This window comes from Agelaius tricolor, unplaced genomic scaffold (genome assembly GCF_023055355.1).
Source record: "Agelaius tricolor isolate 1412-34295 unplaced genomic scaffold, bAgeTri1.0.p SCAF_6, whole genome shotgun sequence".
In the NCBI taxonomy this organism is placed as follows: Eukaryota; Metazoa; Chordata; class Aves; order Passeriformes; family Icteridae; genus Agelaius; species Agelaius tricolor.
The window spans coordinates 43949942-43973616 of NW_027269266.1; the positions used below are offsets into that span (position 1 = coordinate 43949942).

Consider the following 23675-nt stretch of genomic DNA (forward strand, 5'->3'; position numbering starts at 1 on the left):
ATTTTTAGCCAAGCAAGCATCAGCATGAAGTCAAGATAGCATCTTTTAAAATACTCTGAAAATTATCACACAGGAGCTGTGCAAAAAAGCATGCAAACTTACATTAATGACTGTTATGAAATTTTCAATTAAGGCTGTCAAAAAAACCCAACCCTTAATTATTGTTTTAATATATAGTGCAAGTTTTTAATCACATTTCCCACGCCACTTCCCAGCAATATCTGGCACAGGACCAAGATGTGAAAAATGCGTACTTTATGATTGGCTTTTTGCAAATATTAAAATGAATATTATATATGTTGTGTTAGAAAATAATACTGTATTAATTCTCTTAAGTAGTGTGTTAAATATAGTTTTAGGTTGTAAGAAATGTTAAAATAGAAACTATGCTATGTAGGATACTTTTTTAAAGAAAGGACTCGCAGTGAGATAGCAGCCACAGGACACCTAAATATTTCAGAGAAAAAGAATTTATTGCCCTCTTATCAGAAGAAACGAACTTCTTCCCTCCTCGAAGGCGCTGTTAGGATTCAGAGGAAGAAGTTGACGATGACGAGACAGAATCCTGTCTTTGAATGGAGTTTATGCATCATGTATGAAGTGTATGAATATGCAACAGGCTGTTGTTTTTAAGGGTTAATCCTTTGTTAACGGGTGCCCTTTTTCGGGCTCGTGCTGCCCAGAGAAAGGTACCCGGACGTCCGTAACTCTTTGATTCTATTGTCTCATATTGTCCTAATTCCAATTGTCCAAATTATTATTACGCTAATTGTATTAGTATTTTGACAACCACTTTATTATAATTTAACTTTTAAAATTTTAAAAACAAGTGATTGGCGTTTTCCACAATCATAATCTCCTAAGGAAAGCATTTGGTTTCTTCCCTGTCCCCGCACCAGCCTTCCCAGCTGCACCTCGCTTGGACCTTTCTGAGGTTAAAAACTCCGCAAGGTAAATGAGGAAACGCAGAGAACTATGACTACAAGATCCATTTCTGTGCACCAGGATATTTCCACAGCCTCCTGGAGGAGCTTTTGGCAGAAAGCGGCAGCTTTGTTTTTACGCGAGGGTCAGCTTCTTGGACGGGACGTTTTCCGGGATGCGGGGTGCCCAGTGGGTACCGCGTCCAGAGCGGTACGTGAAAGGCTTCTGTGGCTTCCCGGGTGCACCCTGCGCTTGGCCACCAGGCAAGGGGAGGCCTCGCTGTGAGGTGACGGTGCCGGCTGGGCGGGGGGAACACCAGCTCTGGAGAGCCGGCAGCTTCCCCCCGGCGGGCGGGCAGGAAGGCAGGGAGGAAGCGGGCACTGCGCAGGTGCGGGCGGGAGGCGGCGGGAATGGCGTCCGTGATGCTGAGCGAGGCGGAGAAGCTCTACATCGTGCACGGCGTGCAGGTACCGGGGCGGGCACCGGGCGGCAGGGAGCGAGCTAGGCTGGGGAGGAGAGAGGGAGGGAGCCCTGCCCCGTTGTGTCTGGTGGCGAACCTCTGGAGTTATCACAGCACACCGAGCATCGGGACGGGAAGCAGGCTGAGAGCGGGACGTGGATTTGTTTTCACAGAATCACATCATATGCTGAGTTGGAAGGAAGCCACAAGGTTCACCCACTCCTGGCCATGCACGGAGCACCCCAAGAGCCGCACCACGTGCTTGAGAGCATTGTCCAAATGCTTCTTGGGCTCTGTCGAGCTTGGTGTTGTGACCACTTCCCTGGAGAGCATTTTCCAGTGCCCAGCCACCCTCTGGGTCAAAAACCTTTTCCCGATGTCCAGTCTATGCCTCCCCTGACTCAACTGCAGGCCTTGTCACTGGTCACCACAGAGATCAGTGCCTGCCCCTCCTCTTCCTCTCATGAGGAAGTTGGAGAGTGCAGTGAGGTAGCGAGGTGTCTCCTCTCCCCTCAGTCCCCTCCACGCCGTACAGACCAAGCGACCTCAGCATCTCTTCAAACGACTTCCCCTCAAGGCCCTTCACCATCTTCATTGCCCTCCTTTGGATGATCTCTAAGATATCAATATCCTTCTGTCCCCATTTGCTCCTCTTTCCTTGCTCTTCCCTGGCTCTTTCTCAAGTTATTGCCATTGGATAGAGTTTTAGCCTGTAATTTAGCAAAGGAACATGAGTGGACAAAGGAGGAAGAGTGAAGGGGGCTTGAGGAGAAGCCCCAAAGGGTAAAAGAGCTGTATTCTTACTGAAATTTCCTGAAAAACAACCTGGTTTTATGGGAACGAGCTATTAGAGGATGTATAATGCCCATTTGTGGAATACAAATAGATGAAAGCATTTGGAAGGCTGGTGTATTATTTTTGTCTGCTGGGGTGCTAATTACTGATGTAAAAATACAGAACTTGTCTATGCCAGGACAGAGCTGGGTTGCATTAGGTAAAGTACCATTTAAAGCCAAGATCTTTATAGTTTTGAAATCTGAAGCTTTCTTTTGGGAATTAGAGAGGCTTGGTGCAATTCATGTCTGCCTGCAGATTGCTTGTTCCAAGCTCTACCTAAAAGAGATATAAATGAAAAAGTATAGTTGGTTCTTTTGTATTCCATGGTGAAACTACAAGCTGTTGCTTTTAGATCCTTTTTTACTGCTGCATTTGGTATAGGAGAAGGAAAGTTTAAAGTCACAGTTTTTGGTTTGTGGTGGGGTTTTTTTGTTTGTTTGTTTTGTTTTGTTTTTACTTTTCATTACTGATTCCCTTAGCAATATGTTGGTTGTCATACTTAGGAAGACCTTCGTGTAGATGGTCGAGGCTGTGAAGACTACAGATGTGCAGAAGTAGAAACAGATGTTGTATCAAACACAAGTGGATCTGCAAGAGTAAAGCTGGTAGGTAAATTTCTTAGGGATTGGGTACCTTGCTGATGAAATTGCTTGTTCATGTGACTAGTTAATCTGATGCTATTTGTAGATAGGTTTGTGTGTGCAATAACATATATGGGTATAGCAGTAACTGAAACTATGGGATATGGAAATAATGGCAGGATGTATCATTAGTTCAGGCTGGCTTGAGCTGGATTTATTATAAAGTGCCTGGACAGCCTTCAGTCTGAACTAATCTAATATTTAATCTTGAAAACTGAAGTCACTGTTGTGCCTAGTTTCTGGGAGGGGCAAAAATTTCTATTCCTTTAAAATGAAGCAAAATGATTTCTGACGTTTTGACTGAAGAAGAAGAAGAAGGTAAATGTACTGAACATGAAGGTTCTGCAGAAAGAGCTGTTTACAGAGCCAAAATATCCAAGAAGTAGTCTTGGATATTAAGAGTCTTTTTAACCTAGAGATAGGTAACATGTATGATAATTGTTTGAAGAATCTTCTTACACTTTATATTGTCCTTCTAAAGCCTTTTGTTTTTTTCAATAAATGTTATTTTAAGTTCACTCTGATGAACGATCTGATAACTGAAATGTAGAATGTCAGCTTACCACAGACATTTAAATTAAACAAATAGTTCTGTAATTATAATTCCAGTTGTGTGATGTGTTTTTGTTTTAATAGGGAGAAACTGATATCTTGGTAGGCATAAAAGCTGAAATGGGGACACCGAAGTTGGAGAAACCAGATGAAGGTTACCTGGAATTTTTTGTTGACTGGTTAGTATACTAGAAAAGAATGAAAATAGATCTAATATTTGGAATAAATGACTAATCAGGTCTTGCCATTCTTCAGAAGTTTATGCCTTCATTCCACTAAACTCCTCTAGGGGTTTGAGTAATAGAAACAAGTTATTTTACTGTTTCAGTAGCAGTGAATGTAGAGAAATTTTCTGCTGGTCTTGCAAATCCAAAAGAAGCAAATCAGCAGGAGTTAAAGAATGAAAAAAGATTAAATAAAACAATCCCAAATTACATAGCATCACTGCAGCTGGAGAAGGGTAATGGTTCAAGTACACACGCTTGGAACCAGACTTCATGACTAAAATGTCTGGCTGTTGTTTTTACCATGATAAAATAGAGAAAATCTCTTTCAAAAAAAGTAAGTTGGAAGAGAAAAATTGACCATTACAGACTGTACTTTAACTTTACTTAAAGGTTTGCTTACTTTGTTTGTGAAAGCAATGGAAAAAGTTTGAAGTGTGTTTAGTACAAAACTTAAAAAAAAAAAAGAAAAACCCCCAGTGTAAATTTCAGATGCAAAAACTAATTAGAAATTTTAGTTACATATTTATGAGTGAATCCACGTTTCATTAATTAAAAGGGTGTTTGTTTTTAATCAGATTTCTTGCATTTGCTACAAATGGACTGTTGTTTATCCTTACGGTCTTGACAGTGTTTGAATTATGGAAGAAGCTAGAAGCAAACTGAGAACTTGTTTTCAGGTTTGCTCTGAGATAGCACAGTGACATCTCAGTGTTAGTCTAAATTGTCTGCAGCCTGAGACTACAGTATCCATGTCTTGCAGACTTACCCAAAACTGTTCTTTATGATTTAAATTGCTTTGGGGACTTCTCATAAAAGCCTTGGCATTGTCAAGTTGGCTGCATTGCATGTGACATCTCTTTTCATTTTTATTAAAAACAAAAAAATGTTTCTACTCTCTTTTCATTTTTATTAAAAACAAAAAAAATGTTTCTACTCTGACATTAAGCAATATACCATTGTCAAAGCTACAGTAGGAGAGCTGCTAAGTGTATATCTGCTAATCTTTCTGACCTAATTGTCTGTATCTGCCTTAACATTGGTGTGGAAAGTTATGTTTTAAAGGAAAGCACTCACCTGTGAATTGATAGTTTGTTTACAATTGCTGTTCAAAAAATATCAGATGGGAAGATGATCTTGAATGTGATCCTGCTGTTAGAACTTATGTATGAAGTGTCTTAAATGCTACATGTTTATTGGTTTGCGTTTTTTTTCTGGTTGTCTCTATATGAAAAAAGTCCACTGACAGCAGGGACATTTCTTTCCTAAAAAAAGTGGTCTGTGGACATATGGCAATTCTGTGATACTTGTGTATGGAAATAGATATTAGAAAAACTTCAACTCATTAGATTAATGTTCAGTTGTATTTTCTGTTAATCTCTGCTTCATGGGATGGGAGGGAGATGTGGATCAATCTTTGGGAGTCGGATTTAGTCAGTTCAGGAAATAAGTAATCTTTAATTTCTGTGACAACAGGATCCAAGGGCCTGAACCTTAGAGGATTGTAGTCACTTGTCACATGCTTGTGGCACGGGGAAAGGTGTTCTTTAGCTTCCAGATAGATGCAAAAGACAGAAGGTGAAGTGGAGGCAGCTTCCCTCTGTCAAGGGGAACGAGCTGCTGTCAGTACCCTGATGCCTTGCCAGACTGCCACTGGGTGGTAGTAACTGAGCAGAATTCCATACCCTGAATCTTCTGGTGAAGTTCCTGTGTGTTCTATTTGGCTTTTATATTTTTGAAGTTAATAATAAAAACTCAGACTGCAGTGATTACTATCTTAAAATGCTCATTTCCCGAAACTTTTGTGGTTTCTTTTACTGATGAAAGTAATCATTTGCTGGATCATGTGTATAATTCTCTGCTCCAAACTTCTGTTTCTCTTTATTCTGCTCTGAGTCCTTTACCTGAAATCTGAGGAGCACACTTACTCCCATTTTGAGACAGACTTTAATGCGAATCTCTGGAGGGGATGATTTTTGGGGCACTGGTTTGTGATCCTAGAAATTAATTATCATAAAACAGGTCTATGTCCTAATATGTGTGGTATTCTTACTGCCTTTCATCACTGGAAAAGACATTCATCCTGGCCCTTGATGCTGAAAGACTGCTATGTCTAATTGTATCACATTTGAGTTTTCTGGCTGATCTGATTTATCACTTTCAAACTGTAAGAAATAGAAACAACCAGAAAAGCAGACATCTGAATTCCTTGAATGCATCAGATTTTGTTTGTGGAATTAGGGAAACAAGGAATGTATTTGTCCAGATCTGACCATCTGTAGATTACAGTATATTAATGGCCTGAGCAATAAGTGAGAAATGTGCAACTGTTGCAACAGAAAGATTTTGACTGGCAACAGGAGGAGTTTTGAAATTCAGTAGAGATCTGTGGTAGAAGCATTGTTATGCTTTAAGAGGAATCTCTGATAGTTAGGCAATGTGGCACTGAAATTATTTTCATAGTCTTGAAAGTTACATGCTGCTTTGGCATAGAAATTCTGTACCACTACTAAATTCTTTCTGTTCACCATAAGCAAAGTTTTTGTCATTTTCTAGTCTGTTAAGACATCCTCTTTCCAAATTTTGTCCAGTATAAGTTACTGCAATAGTCTGTAGGCATTAGGTGGCAGTATTTACCAAATAGTTACAATCATATCCTGCTAGCCTTGCTTCTTTATTTCATTTTGATTGCAAGGAAATGAAGTGTTAAAATGATAATGGAAATAAGATGCAGTGAAATGTATAGTGATATTCCAATTGCGTCTTAGGTTCTTTCTACTCACTGTCAAAGAAAGCATCCAATCTTAATCAAAAAATACAACATTTGATAAAACTTTGTGTTTAGAAATAATAATGAGGCATAGATTGAAATTTGCATAATTCTTGCAACTTGCCATAGGGATCATAATGCTTTCATAACTATGGCTTAAACAGAATGATCTTGTTAACTTGCATAAAAGCTGCTTCCATGGATAAGTGCTTGTTTAATACAACCTGAAGACCTGACTCAGCACTGAGTTATACTTAAATCAGATCCTATCTCATAAAATTGGTGCCTAATAACCCTGAATAATATTGTGTGTCACACTTCCAATGCTTTTCGTGTGGAAAATATAGTTTGGAAGTGTAGATCAGTGCTTAATTGGCAGTAATGTTTCTTTTTCTTTTTAAGCATGTATAGTGCTATCTCTTTCTAGTAGCAACAAATAACTTCTGTAAAATCCAGTAGTTCTTCCTGACAAAGAAAACTCTGTCTTGCAGAGTTTTCATCAACTCTGCAAAACAAGAAGTTGGGAGAGTTACTGTGAGGTAAGAATAATAGTAGATAATTATATGTAAGCTTATAGATTTTGCAGTATTATTGGCACAGCTCACTTGGTGGTTTAAGTCACACCTTGATAACGTGAATCTTTAGTTGTTTGGGTTTGGGGTTTTTTTAAGTGAAGGGATTATATTCCAAGACTTTGTTTTCTGCTGGATTTTTGTATTCCTGGTGTTTTGTATCACCATATAGACACAAAACATACATGTCATGAAAAATTTGCCCTGTGACATGCCCTGTAGCAGTGCAGTGCCCCACCAGGAGAATATGGGGCGTGGCCATTACTGATTTTGAACAGACCAAAACTACTTCTGTGTAACCACTAACTTTGATATATTCTCTAATGAGAAATTAATTTGGTGGAGGTCTGACTGGTTTATTTTAAAACAAGATATGAAGTCCTGCTACAGGTCCACTGCTCGAGAATATTCTGGCCCTCTCTATAAACCAGAGGCTGGGTTTGGAATCTTTGCTCATTGTTTTGCTGTATATGCATCTCTGGACATTTATGCTCTATTTGATTGTTCTTTGGAGGCAAGGCATTTTTTGTTAGGTTTGGGGTGGGTTTTGTTTGGTTAGTTTGGTTTGGCTTTTGCTTGTTTTGGGGGGTTTTTTAGGTTTTGGTTTAGGTTTTTTGGGTTTTTTTGTTATGGTTTTTTGTTTGTTTTGTTTTGGTTTTAGGTTTTTGGGGTTTTTTTGTAGGCTTGTTTTCTTTTATTGTTAGAAGTTTTTAGCTGTGTACCAGACCCCAGCACCCAAGGACTTTGTTACGTGACTGCTCATAAATAGTTTGTTATGTTGGAATCAGGGAAGTGAAGACCAGACGCTTTGTCAGATCCCTTCAGGAGAAGATGTTTAGCTGCTGTTCCCCCTAAGCTGCAGAGAGTAATGACATGTTTTCTTTAAGGGGCTTGATAGCAGACAGTACACTCAGTAAAGAAATTGCCAATTAAGGTCAGGCAGTCATGTTACTTAGAAGAAATTAGTATTCTACTTGTCATGTCATCATATCTGTCTCCTCTTAGCCAGTCTCTTAATAATTGAACATTCAACTCTCACTAGGCTGTCTTGGTAGCTGTTGTGAACTTAATACAGATGTCTTTTTTTTTTTTTTTTTTTAAGAGTAGAAGTGATAGAAGGTGGCAGTGCTTAAGAAATAATCTCTGAGAGAATCCACCAAATTTTACTTTAACTGGGGAACTGAAGATAGTAGTGGAATTTAGTTAGTATTTGTAACAAAATGTCAGTATATTATCTGCATCAAAATCTTCTCTTATGCAAAATGGAAATAATTCCTTTTCAGATAGGATGCTTATTCTTGTACAAATAAATCCTTAGATACTTTTAATGCTTTATATTTAAGAAATATTCTTTGGGTACTTGCTGCTTCACAAGTGAAAGTATTCTTTTCTTTCTTTATCTAGTTCTTCAAATTCTCCTGAGTTGGAAGGCCGGGGAGGAGAAGAGCTTGGCACAGATATAGCAAATACACTATACAGAGTATTCAGCTGTGAGAACAGTGTAGACTTGAAATCCCTTTGTATTAATCCCAAAGAGCACTGCTGGGTTCTCTATGTGGATGTATTGGTAAGTACAGAAATGAAAACTAAGATTCAGCAAAATGTTTTTAAGGCAAAGACTGACTTAGCATAACCTTCTGTATTTCTTTGTTTAAAAAAAAGCTTCTCATTATGTGATATAATGTATCACAGCGTGGATGGCACTTATCTATCTACTTATAATAGTTAATCACTAATTTCAGCTTGCTTCTTTTCTGCTCTTGATGCTGGTGTTCTACTGCAGAACTAATAAAGCATTGAATACCCTGAATGTGTCTCAGATAAAAATCAGTGATCTTATACTGACAAGGAAATTGCCACTAAAGAAGGGTAAACTTTTTTTCCAAGCTGGATGTAACAGCAAATATATTGTTCAAGTGAATGTAAATTATCATGGGTGTATGTTAGCCCTAACAGAACTGTCCATCTCTCTGGTTCTTTGTACTCTTATCACAGCTAATTCACTAAAGTAAAACAGAAACGTCTTTGGCAACGGCTAGGTTAGCTGAGGTGCTTTTTGATGAAGCTTGTATATGTGTATTAAACATAGAGGATAAACTGAGTATTTGTTCCCATGACAATAATGGACACTGAATTTTATGTGTACAAATCTGATGAATGCAGCAGCTCAGTTTCCAAATATGCTGCATTTAAAGCACTCTGTCATGGGAATTTCAACAGAAGTCTGCAAGTCAGACTCTCCTGAACATTATTTCCAATTCTTATTGGTCCAAAGTTGAGTTTCTGTTTATCAAATTTGGAAGTGAAAATATGTTAAGGGATATTACAGGAATCCATTAGGGTCTGTGAAATAATGTGCAAAATGTTAAGCTGTACAGCCAGAAAATTAAATACAGGGGTTTGATGAACAATGCAGGAACATTTAGACTAAGACCTAAATAAATGTGAAAATTAGTTCACTAGGTATTTAAAATGCAGTAGCATTAGCCTAATTAGAGTAGATATGGTACAACAGTCCAGCTACAAAATGATGGAATATGTACCTCTGCTGAGTGCTTTAACAGCCCAAGTCACTGGCTTATTGCAGTTTGGCAAGGTTTAATGGAGAATGAAGTGTTAGTTCTGAGAAATCACACTGGGGCTTTTAGTTACTATGTAATTGCAAGCAGAGGTACAGAATATTAAATGCAGTGCTTATTTAAGCAACATGCTGCTAAATATTGCATAGGCACTGCATAAACAAAGACTTTCATAGAGCAGTCTGCTTCCCTGCCTCTGTGTGTGTGTGTGTATATATGTATATATATATATATATATATATATATATATATATATATATATATATATATATATATATATATATATATATACACACACTGTTCTGTATAGCTTTTTTTTGAGATATAGCTGGTCAATATCTGATTCTTTCTGGACAGATTTGTTGATTGTCCACAGTTACAGAGAAAAACAGCCTCTGTGTTTTCATGCTACTGATTGTATCAGAATTATGAACATCAGGGCATCAAGGCATCACTTTGTTATGTGAGGAATTTTACATTTACCTCTTTTTACAGTGCCAATAAAAAATCTGTTGCAGGTTCATAATTACGACTCTAAACTTGATGAGTCTTTTTGATGTTATATTTATTCTGCAGGGATTTTGTGTGTGAGCCATTGAAGAGCTGTTGGTACAGTTAGAACAAGATAGTGTTAACGTTTCTCTCTTACTCTGTTCTACCCCCAACTTTTTTTTTCCTCTGTATTTTCACTTTTTGGACATACTTGTAATATTTCCTTTTCTAAACAGTAGACATGTGATAGTGTGTGATCATATTACATGTGACAGTGTAGGTGCTTGACACCTACAGATTTTCCTGAAGCTGCTGTTGCTGAATCATTCCTATAGAATTCTACTTTTTATAGAGTGTGGTTTAAGGATGACACTTGGGCTAATAAAAGGAGCAACTCATATTATTTGTCATTTGAGGGAGACAGATTCTGAATATAAAAACAACACTCATAGAGAGTCCTTTGGGTGATATTTTCCTTCAGAATTCCTGGAAATCCTTTACATTGGTGTTTGCGTTGCATAGTTTAGATTGGAGGGAAAATAAACCTCAAATCTGTCATAAAGCTGAAAATACTGGTACCTTGCAGTCAGGTGTGAAGGTACTTGTCTGGAAGTCTCTCATTCCAAGAGACAAAGATCAGAAAGAATATTATGAGCCTGGAAATACCCCATTCCTATGCAATTTAGCAATGTGCAGTTTGATTGAAACACCTATATTCAGCTCCTGTGTGTAAACAAAATTTGACACATGCAGCCTCAAAAGAGAAAATAGTGTGTTTTGCAGTCAAGCAAAAGCTTTATCAATTAAAAACATCTCTCAAATATTTTCTGGTGGTCAGTGTACTTGAGAAATGCTATAATTCTGTACAGTCAGAATGGGAAAAAATAACTTCAGCCATGCACACCACAAAGATGCAGGCACATGGACAAATTGAGATACATGTGTCTAAGATGGAGAATATATACCTTGACCTTTCAGAATATATGCTTTGTTTTTTAATAATGGAAGGCATTCCACTTCTAAATAGTAGCTTATCAACATGGAGTACATCAGAGGCCTGTTCTCACCCTCTCTGTGTTTCCCTCAATTTCTTCCTATTCTAAGCAAGCCACTGATGTCAGAAATAAGGAGCTTTTAGGCATTTTTGAGTGGGTTTTGATATATATGTATATCCTTCTCCCCATAATTTGCCCCAGCAGCCTGCTGGGCTAAGCAAGGAGAATCAAAGTGTACAATCTCTTATCATTCCCTATCCAGTCACAGTAGATTGTGTGTCAGGAGGACAGGGTGCATTAGTTTCTCTTGAAATTTTTGCAGTTCACTATTGAGCACCTTCCAGGATTTCCTCGTCTTTTTTATTTCCCCCTCCCCTGCCCCCAGTCTGATTAAAAAAAAGTTAGGAATCTACTTTTGGAGGAAAAGCTTCTCTGAATAAGGTTGGATCAATAATGTGTTATCTTTTCTTTCCCATAACTTTTTCACTTCCATATCAGTAAATTAAAAGCAGAAAAGACCCCTCTCCCATAACTCACAGCTGTGGAGACTTTCTTAGTCCTAAAAATAATTAAATAAACGGGGGGGATGTCAGTACAAGGTGCTTGAGCTGAGAAAAGTGTTCATTTCTCTGTGGAGGAATTGTTGCACCGCGCTCTGTGCAGGCAGTGTTCCTTGCCTCTAGGAGCCACTGTAGTACAGATAAGGCTTTAGAACAGCAGCCTGAACACCAGCCTAGCAACAGTGCAGGCACATCCCATTATTGTGTTTTAATAACACAGATATTGTGGGGCTTATTGTGTTATCGAGTAAAATCCAATAATGACTGAAAGGGGCAAGTTAACCTCTCTGTATCCAGCAGCTGCTTGCAAAGAAATAATCTGATCACCTCTGTATTTAGCTTTTTATCCCAACTTTTTGTCATTCTTTTTACACTGTTCAGTCTGTCTTCATAAAAAGTAACTGTCTTTACAGAATATCTCGTTTATGATTTACTGCCTGTGCAGGAGTTTATCTCATCTTTAAATAAATTTTGAAGAACAATCAATGTAATCAGGATTGCAAAACATGTTTTGCTCTCATCATACAGCATAGATTGATGTCACAGAGAAGCATCCATATGTTCTTGCTGGAGTAGATCCGAATCCCTGCTCTGTATGTGTGTGTGTCCTCAGGAAATAGTACTGGCAGCTGGGAGCTGAGCTTGTCAGAGAAGTGACAGTAGGCTATGGACAGATACATCTCTGACTTGTCTGGCAGCCTGCAGAAGGTATTAGTGGTTTGGGGAGCCCTCCCTTTTTACCTTGTATGCAGTGCTGCTTTTCCCTTTGACTGCTGTTCTCCCAATCTTCACGGGAAGAAGCTGAGCTAGGCTCCCTCCAAACACCTCACTTGTTGATAACACTCATTTGCAAGACTTTGACATCAGGCTCTCCTTGGATCACTATCAGCTGTGAGATAAACCTGGCAATGACTCTTTCCCATAAAGAGAATAAATCATGATGTGCCTTCATAACTACACCTTGTATTACTTGCTTTCCATACCATGTTCTTGGTGACAGTGTGTGTTTCTTCTGTGAAAGCAATTCTCCCAGTTGGTTTTGTCCATCTGATATTTTTTAAAAAGGCTCCTCTTTGAAATGAAATATAGAAAATTGATTGGCTTAATTTAACACTAAAGAATTAATATGATGACTTTATAAAGGGTATTCTGGCCATAGTCTAGATCAGAACCTTAGCACAAGAAGATTAAGAACAGTGCTGGTTTCATTTCAGCTTCTATTATTACATTTTATCATTAATTTTATTATGAAGTGCATTAACTCTTCTATTTTGCATGTATAATACAGTTAGCTGAAATCTTTATTTCCTATCTGTTTCTTTTCATAGCTAGGCTTTAAAGACAACTTTGTTTTTTAAAAACCTGTTCTGGTAATTAATTTTCTTCCTTTTCAAGTAGGTTTAAATAAAATAAAGGCTTCATTTAAAGACACTAGCCTGATTTTCTTTTAAAGAGATTCTTCTTTTCTTCCCCAGTTATTGGAATGTGGTGGGAACATCTTTGATGCAATCTCTATTGCAGTGAAGGCAGCTCTCTTTAACACAAGGTAAAGCACAGATCTTATTTCATGTGGGTAGAAGTGGCATGGGAAGTGGAAGAGAAACATTCTCTGTGAGCAAAACATTTTTAATGCTTAATTATTTAAATAAGTTCCCAAGACAGATACTTGCATTCAGATACAAAGCACTCATTTGCATGCAAGTACCATGAACTAATGTTATTTTAATTCAGTTTCTGATGATCAAGTGTCATATTGCATGTTATGCACAGTCATGTTCACAGTATAACTTTTGTTGTAGCCAGATCCACAAAAGTAGTGTTGACCAGGTGGTTTTGTTGCAAGTATTTGGAGTCCTTGGTGTTGATGCCTTGTGGGTTTGAAATAAGAAGTATTTATTGATGTGTGATGCTCTTGAATAAGAAGCCCTCTGTCAGCGTGACTGCTGATTTGTAATTAGCTCTGGTTTTCCACTTTTGATTTTGTTCTCATTATCTGTCAGCCTAGAGTTCTTTCTAAAATCAAGAGGAAAAATGTGAGAGATTGTGGGGAGGGGAAAACGATGTGTCTTTAAAAGAACTTTGCTCCATGCGTTATAATTCAAAGAATGGGAAAATACAATCTAGTAGAATGAATGATGCACGTCTTCTCTGTGTGTTTTTAATAGGACTCACTACTATTTTTTCTGTTGGTTTTATTTTCTTTATCTGTAGGTGAAAAGGAATACAGAGTTTTATAGCACCCTTGAGAAAAACAACCTAGTGAATAGCTTTGCTAGAAAACTTACATGGTAAAAATAGCTGGTACAGGTTTGCAACCTTGACTCCTAGAAGCATAAATGTTTTAAAAGTGGCTCTCGAATTGTTCTTCAGCATTAATTAGAGATCTGCTAGTCAATAGTGTAGTTCTGGCTTGTTTATCGGGGAATCAAGGCACTGTACTAGATCTGGAAAAGTACATGCAAAAAGAAGAGGAAAATAAGCTTTTGAAGACAGGGAGTATATCAGGTTATAAACACTTCAAAAAGGATAAGGGGAGACTTATCCATCTGAGACTAGAAATTCTATGTGTTGCTGAGAAATTTCTCATGTTAATCAAATTCTCAGCAGTAACTTTTAACAGTAGATTGTTTTTATGACATTAAGAAATGCTTTTAGAAATGTAGTGGCTCACAAAGGAGTTGGCAGTACAGTAAAAAGAAGAAATGCTTGTATTTCTGTGTGTGAGTTGCCAGGATGCAAAAGCCATACAGTTAAAACAGTTACTACCATGTGAGTTGTTTTGCAGATCCACAGCTCATACTTTATATATAAGATAACTAGACCTTTTTTGTTACTTTAACCAAGAATAAAGAGAGATGATCATATAAAAAGTGGTGAATTAAATAGATGAATAAAAGAATGTGGACAACATGATGGAAGGTGTAATTATTTTAATGTTTCTTACTTATTTTTATTCCTCTGACAACTGTGTCCTTTATATAATCTTTAAGCTGAGGGCAAACATCACGAGTCTTGTTGAAGTTGAATATCATTTCAAAATGTGATACAGTAAGACACTGCCTATTGATTTTTTACCTTTGGAAACCTATCTTGTTGATTTGAGCAGAGAATGCTAGTACAGCTCATCTCATACAAGCTCAGAAAGTCAAGAGGTGAAATTCAAAGTGAAAACTTGTTGTCCTCATTCACTTTTTTCTCCCCCTTTCCCTTTGTAGCTACTGGGTTTTCTTTGGATTGAAGATAGCTGCCTGTTCTCTATAAAGTATTATTCTCCAAACAAGAAAAGATGTCAGTTTGAAGATTGCTTCAGATTAAGTGTTCTGAACTGTGTTCTACATTTGACTCTTACTGGCTTTTCCTACTTTGCTTACAACCAAGTTTTTGTTCTAAGTGTTTTCAGATCTTTGCCAGCCTTGACTACAGCATTGGAACAAAGAGCAGGGAGCTCAAGGTGCTGTTGTTTCTTTGAAGCTACAAAATTTTAGATATTCAGATAGGCATTTGAAAAACTTCAGCTTCAATTTAAAATCTTGCTCTAAGCATTTTTGTAATATCTGTGGACCCATCTTGCTTTAGAGCTAAGTAAATCCAACATCACAATTTAAGGAATTTTGCTCAAGACTTAGGGGATTTAAATCTTTTGAATGCCTGACCTGACTTGTTCTCTCCCCTTCAGGCATGGAACAATGACAATAGAACTGGTTTAGGGGGAATATTTAAAACAAAACTCTTGCAGTTTTGTATTGTTCATTGAGTTCTAAAATCTACCATCAAGATCATGTGCACAAGATAGCAGATACCAAGCCTTCTTCTTACCCATGTCTCCCACATGTTTGAGGATGGAAGTAGATATTGCAAAATGTGCAGCTAGCTACTGTGTCAGGACATTAAACTTGGTCCCATGGAATGTGCCTGCTTGTAACCCGAGGCTGCAGAAAATAGGCAAGTTACAAAACCAACAAAGTTTATAACACAACAGCCTTGCAGACACCGAGGTTTTTGCTGCACAGCATGGTAGAGGCAGAACCAATGCCTGCTTGGAAGGGTGGAACTGGTTCTACACTTGTGAAATCTGCATCTGCACACAAAGAAAAGAGCACTGTTTGTTACAGGACTAAGTCTCGCTGTGCAGATCTCTGCCCTGATTAGTTGTAGGAATCAAAATAGAAAAATAAAAGTTGCAAAGTAATTGTGTACAGCTATTTCTTAAGATAAATATTCACAAGCTAGGAGATGAAATCAACAGTGTTCTGGAGAAGCTTTGTGCTACATTCACTTTGCATAGTTTTTCTGTCCATATACCCCCTTTTTATGCAACTGTGATGCTTGTGTCTGATCTTTTTGCCTTTGCAGTATTTCTAATTTACACCTCTCTCATCTGTTCTTGGCCAAAAAAGCTCCTTGCAGGCATTTTTCAGATATTAATTCTGGCAACTTTTTCTTGCAGACAAACACTGCTCTGGTTTCAAAGCCATTTTATGTTGGAGTTAAAAATTGCTTAATCTCACAGATTTTCTTAAAATCTTACTTTGTTTTTTAAACACTACTCTGGCACGTACACCTCTTCCCTGACTAGGCTGTTGTCCAGTGTTGTCCATTGTCCTGTGTAGCTTGAAGGTTAGTCACTTTGTGACTTTATTCCATCAACTTCTAATGGAATATTTTAAACTTGAAAATAGGCTTTGATGCATTTCTAATGAGTTGAAACATTTGGAGTTTCATTTCTGGAAAAAAGTGCACATCACAATTGTTCTGCTTACTCAAAGTCTTAGTTTCGAGTTGGCTCAGGCCAGTGTGTTTGCAGGGAATTTGTTGTCACTGGAGCAGGGTTAGCTGTTTTGATGTACTAGCCCCAGATAAATAAAATACTCTTCCAAGGATCAATCAAAATCACTTTGTGTTGGTGGGGGAAACGTTCATTAAATGAGTCCATATCTCCTCTTTTAAAAGAACAGATTTGTTACAGAGGGCATAGAAGAATGAAACCTCCAGAGTCTAGTTATAAAACACAATGCTACTGCAACAGCACTAACATAAAACCAGATTGTGGTTACTGAAGTTAGCTGTCTTGGGACACCTTGAAATACTTTGTTTTCAAGTGCAAATGTGTGAAAGAGAGAGTAGTGTGGGTGAGCTCTGTGTGTGTTTTACTGACCAGTAATGCCAAGTCTCTCAGTCAGTACTCCATCCTAGGAGGCACCTGGATAAATGTGGGTGTATAAAATGCTGACAGTCTTGGCAGCTTGAGATACCATCTTCTACTAAATTATTTTAAATTACTTAATTCACTATGCTAAGGAAACTGCCTTAAATCATCCTGTACAACTTCCATTAGATGGCTATCACAAATACAATGTATGTACGGCTGATAAGGAGCCATAAAGAGCCTGTCTGGCTCATTTGTGAGAGAGCTCATCATTCACAACTGAGAAGAAAGCATTTATTGGATTTCTGGGATTTATGGGTTTTCATCACTTCTTCATCCTGATACGTTATACATTGCTTGTATACCTGTCCTTAGAACAGTAGAGTATCTTGCCAATCTTCTCATCTTGCTAGAGAAAGGATTTTACTAATGTCACCTTTTCTCTTCACCCCAAATCTCTTTAGTTGGTGCTATTCTTTCCTGAACAGCTTTACTACTTGTATTTGCTACTCATGTCACACCTTTGCCAAGCAATGCAATTGATGTAATGCTGACAACTTTACTGTTGTCTGCAAGTTTGGGAACCGCAGAACAAAAGGATTCAGTCTTGGTAATTTGTCTCCTGTGCATCTGTGACATTCTGGTGCATACAAAGAATTGTTCAGAACTGATTTGTGTAAATTCAAAACTAATTTCTCCCCATGTAATAGTGTGAAGAACAGCTCAAATTTTAACTGTTTGAATGATGTAAATAGGATTATCTTATCCTAAATATCTTCCCACTTACAGTGTTTTCTTTGTAGTCTCAGGGAGTGAGTTGTTAATCCTTTGATCACATTCTGTACTGTTCTGCTAAACATTTTGCCTCATTTAGAAGAACAGGGACTTCCTGGACTTGTGACTGTATAACAACTGTATTTGTTGTGTGTTCTGGCAATGACTCTGCAACTTTGTTTCCACAGAATACCCAAAGTGCGTGTTCTGGAGGATGAGGAAGGTACCAAAGAGATTGAGCTGTCTGATGACCCTTATGATTGTATTCGACTCAACGTAGATGAGGTGCCCTGTATTGTCACACTAAGCAAAGTAAGTCTGACAAATTTCTGCCTTGAGACTGCAGTTCCTGTTAATTTCACTTGCCATTTATTTTTTCCCCTAATTTTCTGTAAATTAGAGTTACAGAAATAGGCAGTGTCCTCTATGTCTATATTTGTTTGTCTTTGGCCTCCTGATTAAGAACTTTTACTGAATAACATGGTTTTTTGCATCTCTGAATTGTAGGTTTCTAATTGATGCATTCTTAAAATGCATCTTCTTGCATGCAGAGGAGTTGTTTATTATTTTTCATCTGCTCCTTGCTTAAGATACAGAGCAGCAGATATCTCAGTGTGTTAAAACAAGAGGTCATGGTATTCAGGAGTGGAGATTGTGTGATCTGCCTGGAGTTGCATGCTGAGTATTTGTTGCTGAGGACAGAACTCCACTTTCATGGGTGCAATACCATCCCTTTCCATTCAGTCAGGTTTTTGTCTTCCATATATAGCACACAGCTAACACAGTTGATTTTATGGGTGCTGCATTTTCCATTGCAAGTGTTAGTGATTGGCTTAGGCACCTGAGAGTTTGGTTGGCATTTCTCTTAAGCAATTTGCATAAATAGTAGAGGGGCCATTGCTGAAATGAGGGCTCACCTGAGTCTTGGGATGTGTAATTTTCAGGTAGAGGGGACCAAAGTCTATACTTAGAGTTGCAGGAAAAGATGAATATGGAGTTTCATACCGATGAATGGATGGTAGAAAGGAAAAAAGTATGAAATAGTGACATGTTTATCTCACCTCTATTGTTTATGTACCCATCATTTGGGGTCAGAAGCTGTTTAAATCCTGTGCTTTTAAGTCAGTCTCTCTTTCCAAAGGCTACATGATTTTAGGATGTGAGGCTGTAGATAAGTGACAAAGCCACCATTCACAGTTTAATTTCTCAATGGGGGAGCTTTGAGAACTGCAGACTAATGCATTGTTTTGTCACTAACTTGCAGATTGGATATAGGCACGTGGTGGATGCTACCCTTCAGGAAGAAGCCTGTTCTTTGGCAAGCCTGCTTATTTCAGTGACCAGTAAAGGTGCCATCAGTTCTATGAAGAAGGTGGGGAAAGGTAGCCTGGATCCTGAGAGTATTTTTGAAATGATGGAGGTAAGGAATGTTGAGCAGTTGCCTGTCTTGGATTGATACTGCATGAACTGGAGCTTGGGTGTACAGAAAGCTTCAGTAAGGGCTTTCAGAGCAGAGACCTTGGTGCTTTGATTTGGTGCACAAGGGACTTGGTGAAGGTCACAGGCAGTTCCTTTGAAACAGATTCTAATGTGAGTGGACACTGTCTAAACTTCTAGATGCCTGAAATATGTGGTACTCACATTTGTTTCAGGCAAGTACTTCACAGCTGTAAGACAGTGAAGCTTAAGCTGAGAAATTTTGAGAGTATTTTTTAAGAACATGTTCCCCTTTATTGTGTCTTTTAAAGACTGAAAGAGCAAAACTTCTAATGTGGTAAAGTCCCTGTAAGAGTAGAGATGGTGTTTGGAATTGGTGGTGCATGGTGTTCTAGCACAACTCATTTGCTTTATGATAAATGTACTGTTCTCATTTTACTGTTGTTTTTCTTTGCTTCCTTATTGAGTTTACAATCTGTCCCTACTTCATAAAAATATTAGTATCTGGATATTTTCCACATTCATATAAGATCCATTTTAAACCCTTCTTCAGGCTCTTCTTAAATCTGTTCTCCAGTGTAAATTCTCATGCCTGAGTTTGGCCTTGAGCATGAGACAGAAATGGATATTGAACTTGAAAGTCAGAATGAAAATTATATAGTTCAAGCTGGCCCTGTTTCCTAGAGACAGGGATGGCTAATTTCTGCATGGCTCTTGTCAGGAATGCTGAAGTTGGAGCCAAGTTTGACAACAGTTGGTCTCAAGAGGGAATTACTGAGTATATGGCACTTGACTGTGTCATGATGTCAATCCAGAGTGCTAATCCCAGTGGTACCAGTGGGCTTTTTATTTGCATTCACACATGCCTTTCATCCCCCTTACCTGGGTAGAGAGGTGTTATCTCTAATTCCTCTGCAGGAGTGAGAGATAAAGCTGATCACACAAAAAACCCAAGATGTTTTTGTAAGGTCAGAGATTATCTGTTTGGTCCTGCCTTAAACTCAACATCCTGATTAGGATATCCTATTAGGATATAAGAAAAACAAAAAGGCCCAGGAATGCCCAGTGGAGGAGCTGAGTAACCTATGTCTGACACCTCTATTCCTGAATGATTTGGCTGCAGGTCAGAGGATGTTCAGTTTTTCGTCACTGATAGAGAAGAGACATTCTAGGACATATCTCTTAGGAAGGGAGTTTCATGGGAAAGAAGGGAGTTTCATGGGAAAGTTTTGGGAAGCTGCCAAAAGCATAAGGCTTTTTTTTTTTTTTTTTTGCTGAGTTTATGATCCAGTCCACTAGAGAGGCAAGCAGGAATATGATGGCAACAGTGTTGGGTCAGTACCAAAGCTCTGCACAGTTCCCACTCACTTTAACCTGGGGTGAGTGATGTTGTCCTAGATTTGAGGAGAAGAAAGTTTATCAGGGATAAAAGGACTGCTGCAGTGATCTTTGTCCCAGTGCAGAGCTGTGACAGTTCTTGCTCTTGTGCTCCCCCCTGCCATTTATGTAGCCTGACTCATGGTCTCTAGGATTGACAGCTACCCTGATGCATCAAAGCTCTTCCCAATTTCCTTTGGTACCATTGCCCATATTCTGACACCTGACTCTTCAGTTAAAAATGTAGCTTATTTTCAGGTTTGTGCATAGTTTCGGTAATTGTCACCAGGAGGTGAAATAGAGTTTTGTGTCAGCTGTATGGCTGGCCTAGACTTTGCTGCATAGATCAGGAGCCAATAAACTCATTTTAATATAGTCTGCCTTTGGCTCTCTAGGGGGCAGTGGGCTTTTTATTTCTGTTTGCAGTCAGTATTTCAGGTCACTTAGAGAGACCCTGGGAAAGCTCCAATGAGCACCACTACCTTAAGATCTTTATTTCACCACTGCCCAATGTTCCCCTGCCCTGTAGCTTGCACAGTATACTTGGGCATGTGGGACAAGTAGAGGTCAGTGCTGGAGCTAATCCTGTTGGGTTTTCACTGCTGGAGTTTATTTCTGTAAAGAAAACATTCTGTTAACTCCTTTAAGGTCCTTGGACAGGACAGAATTACACATCATATGAAGGATCTGCCCACAGAGTGACTTGGTGGTGCAGCCAGTGTGCATTTTGGGTTTCTCTGGCCACAGGACAGGGTGTTCAGCTGGCCTAAATTCACTCTGCTGATTCTGAACCCATTCAGAAGAATTTGGTGAACTTCTGTTGGTAGCCTGCTTTGCTGGTCAGGTGTCTCTTGTCCTCAGGCAGCTAGAACATTGCTTCATGCTCTGTGTGCTGGCTAATTTGGATGTGTGCTTGTGCCTGATGTGAATTTAATTTGTATTCCTGGGTGATCCAGCGATGCGCAGACCTGGTTTTAATGATTGTGGAATGCTTCTCTGATGAATGAGAGCACTGGCTTTGTGTGTATGTTTTTCCAAAACTTAATCAAGTTAAAATGAAACTTTCACCACCATTATTTTTCTAAATTAAAAGCATATTTTATGATACCAGCTGGTGTATATGAATCATCAAAGGGAAAATATTTGTCAGAAGGAAGTGTTCCATAAGAGTTGTCTTCTTGCAAGTAAACATGTCTCAGGTTTGTTTTGCTTTCTTTGCTTTGCAGACAGGACAAAGAGTAGGCAAGTCACTTCACATAGCCCTTCAGAAGATTTTGGATGAAGAAGAGAATTTGGGGACTTCACGACCAAAAGTTGGATTTCTAGGATGAGTTTTTATTAAATGTTCAAAACTGTTTTTAATTGATTTTGCAATCTTGTCAGTTTGTATATAAAAAAAGGTTGGTTTTTTTTTTTTCTTCGTTCCATCAGAGTCATCCTCCTGTCTAAGAGGCTTTCGAAATGTTACTAAGCATTAATAGTAATAAAAAAAGCTACAGTTAAATGCAAATAAGCAAATTTGAGGTGCTTTTCATACGGGTAACTGCTGGCACCCAGGAAGTGCAGCAGCAGCAGTTAATAATGCTGTTGCCTGGGAAGTGCTTGAGTCTGTTCTCCAGAGTGACTGGTGTACTTTCCACTTAATTCTGTTTGCATGTGTTTCACATCTGTAAACCAGCTGCTGTGTTCTAGAATGCATATGGGGCTGTCTTCTGTGCAGCACAAATGAGAGCAGCACTAGCTGTAAATTTTCCCTCAAATTACCTTACTATTCTTTGAATAAAATGTGGTTAGATTTTACTATAAATACAACATGGTCCCAAGTTCATAATTCATATTTTAAACCAAGATTTGTCTACAACTACCTCACAGGGGGAAGCAGGGGGCAGGCACTGAACTATTCTCTTAGGTGACCAGTGACAGGACTTGAGGGAACAGCCTGAAATGTGTCAGGGAAGGTTTAGGTTGGAGATCAGGAAAAGGTTCCTCACCCAGAGGGTGGCTGGGCACTGGAACAGGCTCTCCCATGAAGTAGCACCAAGCCTGACAGAGTTCAGGAGGTGTTTGGACAATGCTCTCAGACACATGGTGTGACTCTTGGTGTTCTGTACAGGAGCTGAGCTTTGATGATCCTAGTGAGTTCCTTCCAACTCAGGATATGCTATGACTTCCCTGCTCCCTGGAGCTCCACCTATCCCTTTTGCCAACAGCTGCAATAGTAACCCAGCCAAAACATCTCAGTGTGGCTAAGGAGAAGGGACATGACCAAGGTAAATGGAAAACTAAGTTGGTCTTTAAGAGTTGGGTAATTCAGCTGGAAAAGCATAGTGGCTGTCAGTAATGATCCTTCACAGGGAAAAGTAGAGGATTACAGGTAAGGCATGGATACAAGTTGCATCACCAGGTGTGGATTCCCTCCCTACATCAATTGGATGGCCCAGCAAAGAGTAAGAGGTGTTTGGCTTGATAGGAAGAAACAACACATGGAAAAAGTCAAAGGAAGAATATGATTTTTAAGAAGCTGATATTTTATCTGCAAGTGTTAAGGATTGTTTTGAACAAACTTTATGGCAGAAATTACTACAATAATCCAGAAGTTATTTAGCTCCTACTCAAGCAACATTTTCTGACTTTTCTGTTTCCATTTTATAATATCAGATTAAGAATTTTCTTTTGACTGTAACATGTTTGGTAGGGAAAAGGGGAGGAAGGGTTTTGCTGAAGGAAAGCTGTAGATACAGGACAGAACCTATTACGGGTCAAACTAATAATCATGATCACATTAAAACATATGGAGTGCTTAAGGTTCCCAAATATTTTCAGTCCTTTTTCTAGAGCTCATACTAGTTATTCAAGGTGACTGCAACAATACTGTGTATTTCTGGTATGTGCAGCCACTGTTATAACAAGCAGTGTAACAAGCAGACAGGTTGTTAAAAAAAAAAACATCTCCCAAAATTTGCCCAAGATTCGTATTTTGAAGGGTTGGGATTTTTTCAGTCCCTTAAGTAATGGTTTAGGTAGGTTGTAATATTACTACACAGTAGTAGAGCCAAGAAGTGACAATGAGAGCACATATTGTCTTTTATCACTTCAGCAGAGTTATTTTGTGTGAGGCAAACACTAACCTGACATCAGCTTTACAGTAGCTGTGATCCACTCATTGCCATGCAAAGCTGTTTGTAAAAACATAGAAAGAAAGAAAGAAAACTGAAGGGAGAAAAAACCTTATACTTACCACAGGCAGGTTTTTTATCATTTATTATTTAATATTGCAGAAAATGGTTAATGTAAATGAGACTGCAAGTCTTGAACCTCAGCTATTCCCTGAATGT

The 23675-nt window shown here is 38.6% G+C and overlaps 1 protein-coding gene across 2 annotated transcripts; it reads left to right on the forward strand.

Annotated features, from left to right (window-relative positions):
• The first annotated feature begins 900 nt into the window (after positions 1-900).
• EXOSC7 (exosome component 7) lies at positions 901-22152 on the forward strand. 2 transcript variants are annotated; one of them, XM_071429601.1, is made up of 8 exons: positions 901-1134; positions 2725-2826; positions 3499-3593; positions 8385-8547; positions 13082-13152; positions 17715-17838; positions 18791-18946; positions 21567-22152. In XM_071429601.1, the coding sequence occupies exons 1-8, from the start codon at positions 976-978 to the stop codon at positions 21669-21671; spliced, it is 975 nt and encodes a 324-aa protein (XP_071285702.1). In that variant the 5' UTR covers positions 901-975; the 3' UTR covers positions 21672-22152. The 2 variants fall into 2 exon arrangements, with proteins under 2 accessions (XP_071285702.1, XP_071285703.1); XM_071429602.1 differs by lacking the exon at positions 901-1134 and adding an exon at positions 1238-1391.
• Positions 22153-23675: the final 1523 nt, after the last annotated feature.